Source organism: Lynx canadensis, chromosome C1, assembly GCF_007474595.2.
Source record: "Lynx canadensis isolate LIC74 chromosome C1, mLynCan4.pri.v2, whole genome shotgun sequence".
Taxonomy (NCBI): domain Eukaryota; kingdom Metazoa; phylum Chordata; class Mammalia; order Carnivora; family Felidae; genus Lynx; species Lynx canadensis.
The window spans coordinates 113,344,478-113,357,593 of NC_044310.1; the positions used below are offsets into that span (position 1 = coordinate 113,344,478).

Below are 13,116 nucleotides of genomic sequence, written 5' to 3' on the forward strand. Positions count from 1 at the left end.
GAAAATCATAGCGCAGTATCTTGATCATCAACAGGAGTGTTTGAGAGCAAAATAAGTAATAAATGTAAAATTTTTAGTACATTGTCTATTCAGAGAAGACACTCAATAATTTAGTCTGATTATATTATATTATATTATATATTATATTATATCATATCATATAAATGTATAAATCTCATTACTATTAATATTAATTTTACCATTCTCTGAAGATCTGAGGATTCCATCTTCAAATTCTCATCCCATTTGGTAATCTCTTTGGTAATATTCTTGATATGATACCACTAAACATCACAACTCAAGTCTCTTTCTCTCTTCCCCCCGATATACATATATATATATATATATACACACACATATATATATTACATATCTATATGGATGTATGTCATGTATACATATTTTATCCACATATATCACATATATAGCTCCATATATATATATATACACACACACACACACACACACATATATATATATATATATTTCCATACAGATAACATATATGAAATATTTATATCTCACTCACTTTTTCCATGGGCTTGAAGGCCAGCAGAATACGCCACCCCAAAATATGCTACTTTAAAATCAGGTTGATTTTGAGTGAAGGCAACTGAGAAGAAGCAGAGACAAGGAAAAACTCCTTGCTCTCCTCCTGTGTATGTAAGGCAGGTCATAAATTGACAAAGATGTCCTTCCTTTCCTCTCTACCAGGACAAAAGTTAATTGCTTGGAGACAACTGTAGACTCTGTCAGCCTACCAAACATCTCTGCATAACAAACTTTACTAACTAGTCTTAATCTCTGCTGTTCGAAACCTAAAACTGCCTTCTTTTGTCCGATTATCTCTCCATAAATTTATTATTCCCTGTTGAACATGCTATATAATAAGCTGTAGTTCTTTTTTTCTATAATTTTTTGATTTTATTTATTTATATGAGAGAGACAGAGACGGTGCAAGTGGGGGCAGGGACAGAGAGAGAGGGAGAGAGAATCCCAAGCAACTCTGCACTGCTAGTGCAGAGCCGAATGCAGGCCTTGAACTCATGAAACTGCGATATCATGACTTGAACTGAAATCAAGAGTTGCAAGCTTAAATGACTGAGCCCCTCAGGCACCCCAGTAAGCTGCAGTTCTAAGCTACCGCTTTGAGTTACTCATTTTTCTCTATACAACTCCCATGAACACACGATGTGCGCTTGTCAATAAACTTTCGTTTGTTTTCTCTTGTCACTCTTTTATTACGGGGGTCTCAACCAAGAACTGAAAAGTTAAGAAGGAAATTATTTTTCCTCCTTTATAGTCTTTAGGGAAAGCTAGTCCCCCTTCCAAGTGTAAAGGTGGGCCCTAGAAAAACCACTCAGCAATCTTTCCTTTCATGGCCAGAGGCATTGGTCATAGGGGGTCAAGTGAGTTGCCTATCAGCAGGATTGTGTGGATAGCTGGCAAAGAAGTGATTTCCCACCAGATGAAATGTAGCCCTCCTGTGAGGGTGCAGTAGCTTTAAACTGAGGGAGATATTCACAAGTCAGTGCAAGAAGAGAAATAAATTAAACCGCAGGTAACATTATTAAACTGATGAATCCAACCAGAAATAAAGTGCCCCACCAATTCTGGACTTAGTCGCATGTTTCAGTACCAGTGAATTCCCATCCTTGTATCTGCCAGTTCAGATCAAGTTTTCTTTTTTCTTTTTCTTTTTTTTTAAGTTTATTTATTTATTTTGAGAGAGAGAACATGAATGGGGGAGGTGCAGAGAGAGGGAGAAACAGAATCCCAAGCAGGCTCTGCACCTTCAACACAGAGCCTGGCATGGGACTTGAACTCACAAACTGTTGAGATCATGACCTGAGCTGAGATCAAGAGTCCGATGCTTAACCAACTGAACCACCCAGGCGCCCCTGAGTTTTCTTTTAGTTGCAGCCAAATATGTCTGATTCGCATATGGGTGTCATAAACCCCATTTTGCACAAGTAACCACTAAAGGGGTGACAGACATGCTCACAATTAAACAGAGTAATGGCAGTTTGAATCCACATGGGGTTCCAAGCAATATGGCCCCCTCGACTCTCAACAGCCATTTCTTTCTGCTCTTCCTCACCTACTCCAAAATATTGATTTCCACGGGCACAGCCATTGTGAGATAATGGCCAAAACAGCTGATTTTTTTTTCTTAGTCTCATTTGAAATAGATGCACTAATAAGACTTGAGGACATTGTAAAATGTCTTGCTTCTTTTAGACTACGGACTAATGTCAACACTACAAAATTCACAGGTGTTAGCTGGAAGTGCCCCAGAAAGAAACGGATTGAAAATTTCACAGACATTTCTTGTTCCCTGTCGAACAACATGGATTTATCAACTTTGGAAGCTTCTGTTCAGATAGTTATAGAGGAACACTCCTTGGGGATGGAAGAGAAATCTATTCTGAGCCACTTCATGTGTTTAAAGACCATTTCCTTTATAAGTAGCTGATCTGTAGAAGTATCTTGTCATGAACCCCTTAGGGTAAACATTCTATCTGCAGAAAAGGTATAGGATGATCGCAGCTATTAATAAGAAATGCAAGATTCCTTTCAATTTTTTTCCTTTAAAATTTTTTTTTAACATTTATTCATTTTTAAGAGTGAGAGAGACAGAGCATGAACGGGGGAGGGGCAGAGAGAGAGACACACACACAGAATCTGAAGCAGGCTCCAGGCTCTGAGCTGTCAGCACAGAGCCCAACGCGGGGCTTGAACTCATGGACTGTGAAATCATGACCTGAGCTGAAGTTAGACGCTTAACCAACAGAGCCACCCAGGCGCCCCCAATTTTTTTTCCTTTTAAATAATAACAATAAAATAAAATAAAATATTCTGAAAATCATGAAGTCTTGTACTTTAAAATTTTTATATAAAATCTTGTTTCCAAAACATATATGCTCTTCAACCTGGTGAAAAAGTGTACAGCAAACAATCATGTCAATAGATTTTAAAATTTTCACCAAATTTAATACCACCTGCATTTCAACATTTCTATACAACCAAAAGGACAAAATACAGTACCAGAAAGTACAAACAAATTGGACACTGAAATGTAATTAACACTAAATCATTGCTCATTACCTTGTGATAATATGCCATGACATTTGCTGCTGCTTTAATGAATCAAAAGGCCTCGGGGTCTGATTTTTATTAAATTTACATTGAGGTTATTATATCCATATTATGCAATGGTTGGCACTCAACTCCACATTTTCAGAGCCTGGCCAAGTTAGATATGAGAGATCTTCTTTCACATTAAAGCCACAAGAGCTTCCTCCCATTAATAGTCTAAATTGTTGGAGTAAAAGGAGGTTAAAACTACCAATTAAGAAGATCTCTTTCCTTGTACGTATTGTGCTATAACTGCAAAAGAAACACTTAGCTGCTTGGTGATTTGAAAGGACTGGTGCAAACACCTCAGTCATCTCTTCCAGCTAGCACTTGTGCTCTTTTCCTAAAGCTCTGAAATTTCCAAGCTTCTGTTGCTAAGACATTACTTTCAAGGGTATTTCATGCAGTCAGATCATTATTTGAATATGGGTCAGTTGCCTTAATCAAATACAGAAAGCATCCATCTAGACACAGATAAATGAGGGGTGACTGGGTGGCTCAGTCGGTTAAGTGTCCAGCTTCAGCTCAGGTTATGATCTTATGGTTTGTGAGTCTGAGCCCCATGTGGGGCTTTGTGCTGACAGCTCAGACCCTGGAGCCTGCATCAGATTCTGTGTCTCCCTCTCTCTCTGCCCCTCCCCCGCTTGTGCTCTCTCTCTCTCTCTCTCTCTCAAAAATAAATAAACATTAAAAAAAAATTCAGACACAGAAAAATGAGGCATCTAATGGCAAGTGCAAGTTACAGTCATGGGCATAACAAGAGCAAGATGATGGGAACAGCCCATTCTTTTAGAAGAAGTAAGTTGGGGGGGGGGGGCAGTCACTGAGTATAGAAAATTGGAAAACCAGCAAAAGCAACCAAAAACAGCAATTCTAAACAATCTCAGGGAAAAAAAAAACAACATTCCTCCTCCAAAAAAAACCTTTTCTTGGTCTAAGTTCTAACAAATGCTGATGTTAGTATGAATTTTTAATAATGTATATGTAAGCTTCAAATAGCACATTTTATTACTTACCACTTAATAAATATTATATTCAAGAGGGAAGTTAATGCAGAGAACTCCAGATATACCTTTGGCTCCTGAAAATGCAGACTTAAACCTATGTGCTTAGTCTTAAAAGTAAGAATTCAGGGGCGCCTGGGTGGCTCAGTCGGTTGGGCGGCCGACTTCGGCTCAGGTCATGATCTTGCGGTCCGTGAGTTCAAGCCCCGCGTCGGGCTCTGTGCTGACAGCTCGGAGCCTGGAGCCTGTTTCAGATTCTGTGTCTCCCTCTCTCTGACCCTCCCCCGTTCATGCTCTGTCTCTCTCTGTCTCAAAAATAAATAAACATTAAAAAAAATTAAAAAAAAAAAAAAGAAAAAAAAGTAAGAATTCAGCTTCTCATTTCTCATTTTTACAATTATCGTGCGATCATTGTTTAACTCAAAACTACTGTTAGAAGACACAAATACACATTATCACAGGCCTTGTGGACGCAAACTGCACCCAGGAGAGCTTGAGCAACAACAAACCTTTAGGAACTCTATGAGATTTTACCAAATAGAATAGTGATCTGTGATGGGTTTTCCATGCAAAATTTTTAGTGGATTTTTTTAATGATTGCAGAGATATCTAAAAGCTGTTAGAATTGATTCTGAAGAAAACACGTAGAAAGAATTGCAATTCCTGGAATTTATGGTATGATATTTTTGAATATCCACCAAACTTAATTTTTTTAAAGTTTATTTATTTTCAGAGAGAGGGGGAGAGAGAGTGGGGGAAGGGCAGAGGGAGAGGGAGAGAGAGAGAGAATCCCAAGTAGGTTCCGCACCTACAGCGCTGAGCCTGACGCGGGGCTGGAAACCATGAACCATGAGATCATGACCTAAGCCGAAACCAAGAGTCAGACGCCCAGCCAACTAAGCGACAGAGGTGCCCCTTATGAAGCTTATCTTTATGTTTAAAACCTTTCCTAAAATTTACATGTCTGTTGCTTGATGAGAAAAAAAAAATTTTTCATTTAAAATTAGTAAAAGTATCCTTTGATCAGTATAAGAGAAGATAGATGGACAAATTTGATTATACCGTTTTGAACATGCACATGTGAAGATAATCAGTTTTGATGAAGTCATCCACAAATTTGCAGAAATAAAGTCAAATGAACAGACATTTGAATATGACTATTACCGGAACAAAGCAATACACAGGGATGTTTTCCCCCTTTTTACTTTAAAATTAGAAAATTTTCATGTACTACATTGTCTTTTCTTTTTTGTATTGGAAATTTTGATTGGCATGATAACATACAGGAGTTCAATATTAGCACATTTTGCCATTTGCATTTCTATTAGTTTTCATTTAGCTTTATGATCATTAATGAATACAACTTGTATATAGGAGATGGGATGTTAGAAAATGAGCCACGTCCTGGGGTAAAATTTAGGAGGTACAAGTGGTAGAGAAACAATGGGGATTCTGATTGGATAGTCACACACTCCTAGTGGTGGGAAATAAATCAGGAAATCACTTTCAGAGCAAAAGTACAGTAAAAAAAAGTAGACCCCAAATGTGAATAGAATGCACAATAAGAACACATTCAGCTTCCCATGGAAATTGTATTGAAAAAGTTTTGGGGTGTGGAAGGTTAAAGTCAAAGGTGAGAAGTACCCCTGGACAGATAAAGAACACTGTAATAGGTACCTATGGAAATTTGAGGACGACCCTATTTTGAAAAATTTTTAATGTTTATTTATTTTTGAGAAAGAGAGAGAGAGAGACAGAGTGTGAGTGGGCAAGGGGTAGAGAGAGAGGGAGACACAGAATCCAAAGCAGGCTCCAGACTCTGAGCTGTCAGCACAAAGCCAGGGGTGGGGCTTGAACCTGGTGAATCCCGAGACCATGACCTGAATGGAAGTAGGATGCTAAACCGACTGAGCCACCCAGGCTCCCCAAAGAATGCCCTATTTTGAAGAGAGAACAGCTAAATACCGATAGGTAATAATGAAACAAAAAGCATTAGAAGGAACCAGAAATTATCATGGCTATTTTTACAAATGTCCAGAGTTATTAATCTGATAGTATCCACATATACTAGTTGTTAGTGGTGAAGATAACACACAAACTTCTGTTGGCATTACATTAAATTCATAAATGAGGGCACTTACAGCTTATTTCAAGTCGGATGAAGTCTTTAATGCCAAGGTTTTCTAGGAAAACTCCCGATAAAGCCGTGGTTTTGAAAAAGAAGGAAATATCAGCACTGAACTCCGCATGGAAGGTGGGAAAGTGGAGGTAAGAGGCTTCTGTGTAAAATGATACCGCATTCCAGAAGTGCCCTGCAAATGAAAAAATCCTTAAGCGTGATTCATTGTTTTGGAATGGGATAGAGAAAAGCAATGAGCATGTGAATAATTTTCAAGACTGAGGGACACTGCAGGGAAAAGGGATAAGGGAATAAAAACATCTTGTGCTTATGTAATGAAGAGAGAAAGCTTCTTTCCATTTAGTACTCACGGTCACCATAGCAACGCAAGGGACCAATTCTCCAAGCAGCTTCTGAGTTTGATCTGTTGGTATCAGTGATAACTATCTGAGTGACAGGCAAGTGGTCTTTGAAGGAAAGAAAGCCAGTATCATTTGTCCTGCAAAACATAAATTTAAGAAAAAAAGAGGAGAAAATGTGGATTATGTAGGGACTCTTTTTCCAAGACTCTTCTTTTCCGAGGTTATTTGGGTGGTTGTAGCAGCAGGGTGGGGGCAGGGATGGGGGAGACAGAAGGCTCTTCATCTCATAAGCATATGCAAAAGACTGGAATGCTAATTACAAAATCCTTGGCCAGCTTCCAAAAACCAGTGGCATTTACATTTTCCCTAAGTCTTTCCAGAAACACAGGTAATTTACAGAGCTTGCTGTGGCTTGCTGTAGCTAACAGCACCCCACCTGCACGATGCAGTGCTGATGTAACATCAAACATCGGCTCTCTTGCCACAAAGAGATTGGGTAGCTCAGTAACTGACTTGAAATAGGGGCCACAAATCCCACTTGAAATCACTCCAAGGACTTGTTTCAGCCTCCTGCCTCCAGATTCTGATCAGCTTGGGATGTTTCTTATCACCTTTTTAACTCTAGGTAAAAACAAGTCTCTAGAGTTACTGGTTTATTGCTTTTCATTGTGCTCTATGTTTTAAAGATGTTAGTAGTTAAGGGCTTGGGCTTTGTCTTTGTTAATTATGCAGCTGGAGAACTAACTAGTCACCCTGTGGCAAAAAAAAAAAAAAAAAAAGTTAAAAATAAATGGATGAAGCTATTGTTTTTCCCTTTTTTAAAGCTGTTTTTTGACTCATGGTAAGGACAAACCATTTAATAACTGAGAGAATAAAAGTGTAGGTAAGAAACTGGCATTGAATGAATATTTTGAGCCAGAAACATACCAGCGGATATTTTTTTCCCAGACAGCACCCTTATGCAGTGGGTACCATTATTTTCCTTCACAGATGAGGAAACTGAGGCTCAGAGACATGAGATAACTTGCCTAAGTTCACAGGACACAAGGGGCAGAGGCTCAGTCACATGTTCGGTATCTACCCTGCATCTAAATTTAACAAGCGTGCCATAAATAGCCTGGTGTAAATTTAGCATATATGTATACACATATATTTTAAGACTTTGAAGATGCCTGTATATTGTGTATTTCATCCTGACATGATAATTTGAAGCTCATGACTAACAAAAGACTGAAATTTCTGAAAGACGGGGCAAAAAAAATACAAAATGTTTTATACCACAGCGAGTCTTGAGATAGTAACCAACATTCTTCAATAGCCTTTTTAAGCGTGCAAGGCAAACTCTGCGTTATGGTCTTGTTCCATTTTGCTGATCTGAGCATCAGGTTCCCTGCTAGAAAAGATGATGGGGCATTTTTCATGTCCATGCTTCATCCATCAGGCATGCTACCAACTTAAAATGGCAAGCCAAACTCAATCCTATGGGGGCAGTCTGAGAACCCCACAGAGTGGGCTGGACTCTCCACCTATACAACCTCAGTTAAGCACTGGATGGATCATCTTGCCTGTGCCTGGGAATTGGGAGACCCAGAACCGCGCACCAACATTCAAGGCAAAGTAACAACAACACAAAGAAGCAGATTCATACTGGTTGTCTCTCTGTAGTCACAAAGAAGTCAACAAAACACTCAAAACACACTCAAAACCAATGTTATATTTCATTAGCATTGTATAGCATGTACATCTCTGAGTTTAGAGACCAAGAAAACAGTATCCCAAATTCTTAACTGGGAAGCCCGGCAGCAGTAATGTGATGTAATGCTTCAAGGACATAGTTTTAGAAGCACACAGATTGGTTCTGGAAGCCCAAGTCCCCAGTTCCTAGCTGTTTTAACTTGGGCAAATCATTTTATTTCTGAGATTCCATGGAGTCCTCAATTTTAACATGGAGATAAAGTCTATACTACAGAGTTATTGAACAAATTAAATGAGATCATATAGTCACTTAGCATGGTGCCTGAGCTATGGTAACTGTTCAGAAATGGTGGTGGTAATACTCATTTTAGTTCTTATCTTTGTCCCTGAACCCTCTGCAGCCTCAGACAAGTCAATCCATTTTTTCACACCTCCAGCTATGATTCTGTATTGAATATCGCCTACTATACAAAACACTACAGAAAATTAAATGTTAAGTTTTGGCATCCAACTCACGAGATTTGGAGAAAAACCTACCAATCCATCTTGGTTATAAATAAATGAAATATTCACCTGCACACATACCCTTCAGGTCAAGTAGCCAAAAAGGTAAAGAAATGCACTAATCCATTTTCTACTATTTGAGTACCATACTTAGAGGCCATTCAAAGGGCCGGGCATAACACTTTAGTTTATGTTTCAAAGGATTTCTATGAATGTTACAAAGACACAGAATAAAATTTGAGTCTTCATACTCCAATATCTTTTCAAGCAGAGAATTCAAAGCAAATTCCACATAGTCAAAGTAGAATACAGACAAACACATATGCAACCCTGGAGAAACCATTTTGCTTTAGGATTTTCTCTCCACTTTCATTTTCAGGGTGAAAATGTTTGATTCTGAAGCCTGTCAATCAATGCTAACTACTGCCTCCCTCACACACTTGACACCTTGTCTGCCTCAATTTGATGTCCTGGGTTAAAGTGCTGTAATAAAGAAATAGCACTCTAAGGATAAAAATCTCTTCCAAATAACAGAGAAAAAAGTTTGATGATGCAAGACACAATACCAAAAATGGGTTTTTTTTTTTTAATCTGACAACTAAAAAAAAAAAAAAAAGAAGTTGCTTTCCAAAGTTGTTGAATTATGATAGACACAGGGGCCAAATGAGTAATTCCCTACAAGGGCCAAATAAGTAATAAAAATGAGTGAAGCCAGTTTTGTGTTAGATAATACATGGAACCTGACACATACGTTCAAGAGAGAGAGAGGAAAACTGGTCGAAAACAGTTGTTCTGGCTAAAGGAGACAGTGAATCCATTAATAACAAGTAATAATGATATTCATGAATGTAAAACAAGTGGGTCAGACTGGAATATTAATGTAAAACTTCTCAATTTTTAAACCTTGACAAAGGATTTAAAATTCTATAAGAAAGAAAGAAGGAGAGAAAGAAAGAAAGAAAGAAAGAAAGAAAGAAAGAAAGAAAGAAAGAAAGAAAGTGACTGGGAGGGAGGAAGGAAGGAAGGATATGGTGGGAGCCAACACTGCACTGGCCAATAAAATGCAGGTGAGGGTTGTGTGCAGACTATGAGCAATCTAGGTGTCAACAATATTTTGCGTATTTATTCATGCTCCTAATGTCACAGGGAGAAGAAAAGTGGATTTAATTCAATTTGTGAGTGATAGGTATGATTTCAAAGCATCAATGGGTAGGATACCTGGGGGCTTTGGTGGTGGATTTTAACCATACGATGATACCCAGTGATACAAATTAGGGTGGTGCCTAGTGATAAGTAGGGAGTCTAGAGCTATACATTTCTTTCCACACATTGACTTGTTTTCCTTTCTCTTTTGTTTGAACTTACCTTCTTAAGGGCACACATTTTATAGACTTTGTCTTCCTTTGGAACAATATGCGAGCCTATTCCTAAGGGTACAGGGCACTTAAGTACTTTATAAGTGCAGAAGCCATTGTGTTGTAGTGGAAAAGCACTGCCATTTTGACCAGACTGTTATGGGTTGAATCCATGTGTCTCAAGACACTAGTTATAAAATGTCAGTGAGGTCACTCTGGGCCTCAGTTTCCTTACCTCTAAAATGGGGATAATAATATCAATTTGTTTTTTTTAATAATACCAATTTGATACTATATAAATGGAAGGAGATAATGTATATAAAACCACACACTAACACAAGGTGGGGATTCAATAATTATTAGAATTCCCTGTAAGTTTTGAAATTTTAAAAAAGTGAAATAAAAAGAATTTTTTAAAGAAAAATAACAAAGGGAGCTTCATGGTTGGCATGAATGAGCAGAAGGCAGTCAGTGACTCCAGCTTCTGGAGGCTGCAAGGGTACAAAGGACAGACATATGGTCCTCAGGAAACACACAAGGGTCAATGAAAGGACATGTAAGAGGAAATGTGGTCTCCCCTTCCTTTTATTATCTGCATCTTGGGATTTTACCAAATTCAGAATTGCAGAGGCAAAAAGGGGCCACTGATTTCTTTAGTGAATCACTGGGGTAAAATATGGTGAAAAGTCACATGCTGTCATTTATTTTTTCATCAGCCAATTTTAGTTCACTTCTGCTCAGTAAGCTGCTTTTAGTAGAGTCATTTGGGTAACTCAACCTATCAAGAGAGATTTTTGTTTCCTTTTTACATTGTTATTGCTTTCAGTCACTCCAAAGAAAAATAAATAATAAATAAATAAATAAATAAATAAATAGCATTATGCATAAGGTAGAAAAATCTAGAAAATTATGCAAAAACTTAAGGCCCCAGCTAACTTTGAAGCCCTTGTGCGTGAATCTGAGTGCATCAGTCTCAAGACCCTCAGCACACCCTTCCCTTGAGCTGGTGACATAATGCCCTTCACCTTCTATGGCTGGGTGGGAAGAATGGCCAACTAAATGCCCATGAGCAAGTTTGCAAGTCTGAAGAACTGTATTGATGCTTGCCAGTAATTCCACCCTAACTTTGGTTAAGGCAATTATTTCCCTTTGGTCTTCATTCTTAAGACTTCCTAATAAAAATGACATAGGGGATTAGACTGAAGGTTGGCTCTCACTTGGTTGTCAAAAAAGCGAATGCAAGCATCGACTGTGGCCACATATGCAAGTCCACACCAGGAGGCCATATCTATTCCCCTGTTCCCTATGCTGACCAGAACATGTCTGGAGGCTTGTTTTCCATTCCCAGCATAAGAAACATGAGGGGCAAAACAAGACAATTTTGCAAATATTTAAACATGTCAGAAACTATAGTTCTTCTAAAACATTCTAGAAACTTGAAACCAGAGTGCTCTTCTCAAATAGATGGGAGAAAACAAAACCAGGACTGGGTATATGAATACAGCCAAAGTCCACCCAATATTACCTTATTATTAAGAAATTTTCATGACCCTCAAGATTCTATGAGTATAAAATTAATTAAGAAAACACTACCACAGATGGAGATTTTTGGAGGCCTGGTTTGACTGATCTGCTCTGGATATGAACAGAAGTAGCATTCACTAGTGCCAGGAAAGTTCTTCACAGAACTGTCTGCATTCTCCCTCTTTATCTCCTGGCCCTCTTCTCCCCCAACCAGCCTTCTCTCCTTTCATGCCATGGCAGCCCCACTCACTGAATTGCTAACTTCCATGAATATGTCAGCCCCTAACTCATTCCACTCTGTGGCAGCATTTCACAGCGTTGCCTTCCTTCCCGTCACAGACACAATGAACACATAGTCTTTCAGCTGCCTACCGAACACCTTCCTTGGATGTCAACTGTCATCTCTAACGAATATGCCCCAGCCCCCTCCACTTGTCGCTGCTCCAGGGATCTGTTCCTCTACTTGTCTGTGTTACTCAGTCCTGTGAAGGACACGGCTCCGTTCTCCCAGTGACTGAGGCCATACACACACAGGTCTTCTCTCTCTCTTTGTCTCACTCCTCCCTCATTCTTCACCAACCACTTCCACCAAGCTCACCTGCTTTATGTCTGTCCATCCAACTGCCTTATCTTCACCCTCCAGGCGTCAGTTTTATTTAGAGGGAGCTCCAGGGTCTTGGCCCAGGCCTTGGTGATGGTTACCTACACTGGCTTTCTGGTGTCAAGCTCACTACTATCTTCCTGCTCTCATTCTCCACCATAAGACTCCCAGAAACATACTCAGCAATGTGAACCATGATTCATACTCTTATTTAAAAGTTGGTTGGTTATGATAAGAGGTCTCTGTCTCTTAGAGGTATGGTCCAACTTCCAAAATATTTAACAGGGTTGAGTGTACAATAAAATTCTTATTAAAACCACACTTACCTTTTACAGAGTGTTATTTCTAAAAATTTTTTAATGTTTATTTATTTTTGAGAGAGAGAGAGAGAGAGAGAGAGAGAGAGCACGAGCAGGGGAGGGGAAGAAAGAGAGGGAGTGAGAGAATCTCAAGCAGGCTCCATACTGCCAACACAGAGCCTGATGTGGGGCTTGAACTCACAAGCCATTGGGATCATGACCTGAGCCAAAGTCGGACGCTTAACCGACTGAGCCACCCAGGCGTCCCCGTGGAGGGTGAGTTCTGAAGAAAATGACCCAGGGGTCAGAGGCATTACTCCAGTTTAAGGCTGCTATTCTTAGAACCTACTGCTGGCTCTGGGGCTCAGCTGAGTGCCTCCTATCGCTGAATGTGAACATGGGAGCTGCCTCTTGCCTCTCCCTGGCCATGTGAGCATAAAAGTAGATTTTCACACATGCTGTCATTTAGTCCACAGAACATCCTTATGACAATGCTGTAATCATCACCTGCCTTG

The 13,116-nt window shown here is 39.2% G+C and overlaps 1 protein-coding gene across 2 annotated transcripts in view; it reads right to left on the minus strand.

Annotated features, from left to right (window-relative positions):
- The window catches only part of CNTNAP5 (contactin associated protein family member 5), a 798,355-nt gene that overhangs the window by 128,263 nt on the left and 656,976 nt on the right, over positions 1-13,116 (minus strand). For both annotated transcript variants that reach the window (XM_030326880.1, XM_030326879.1), the window contains exons 15-16: positions 6,633-6,760; positions 6,284-6,454 (exon numbers count right to left, since the gene is read on the minus strand). In XM_030326880.1, the coding sequence (XP_030182740.1) occupies positions 6,284-6,454; positions 6,633-6,760 (299 nt within the window). The remainder of the gene's footprint in view (positions 1-6,283; positions 6,455-6,632; positions 6,761-13,116) is intronic.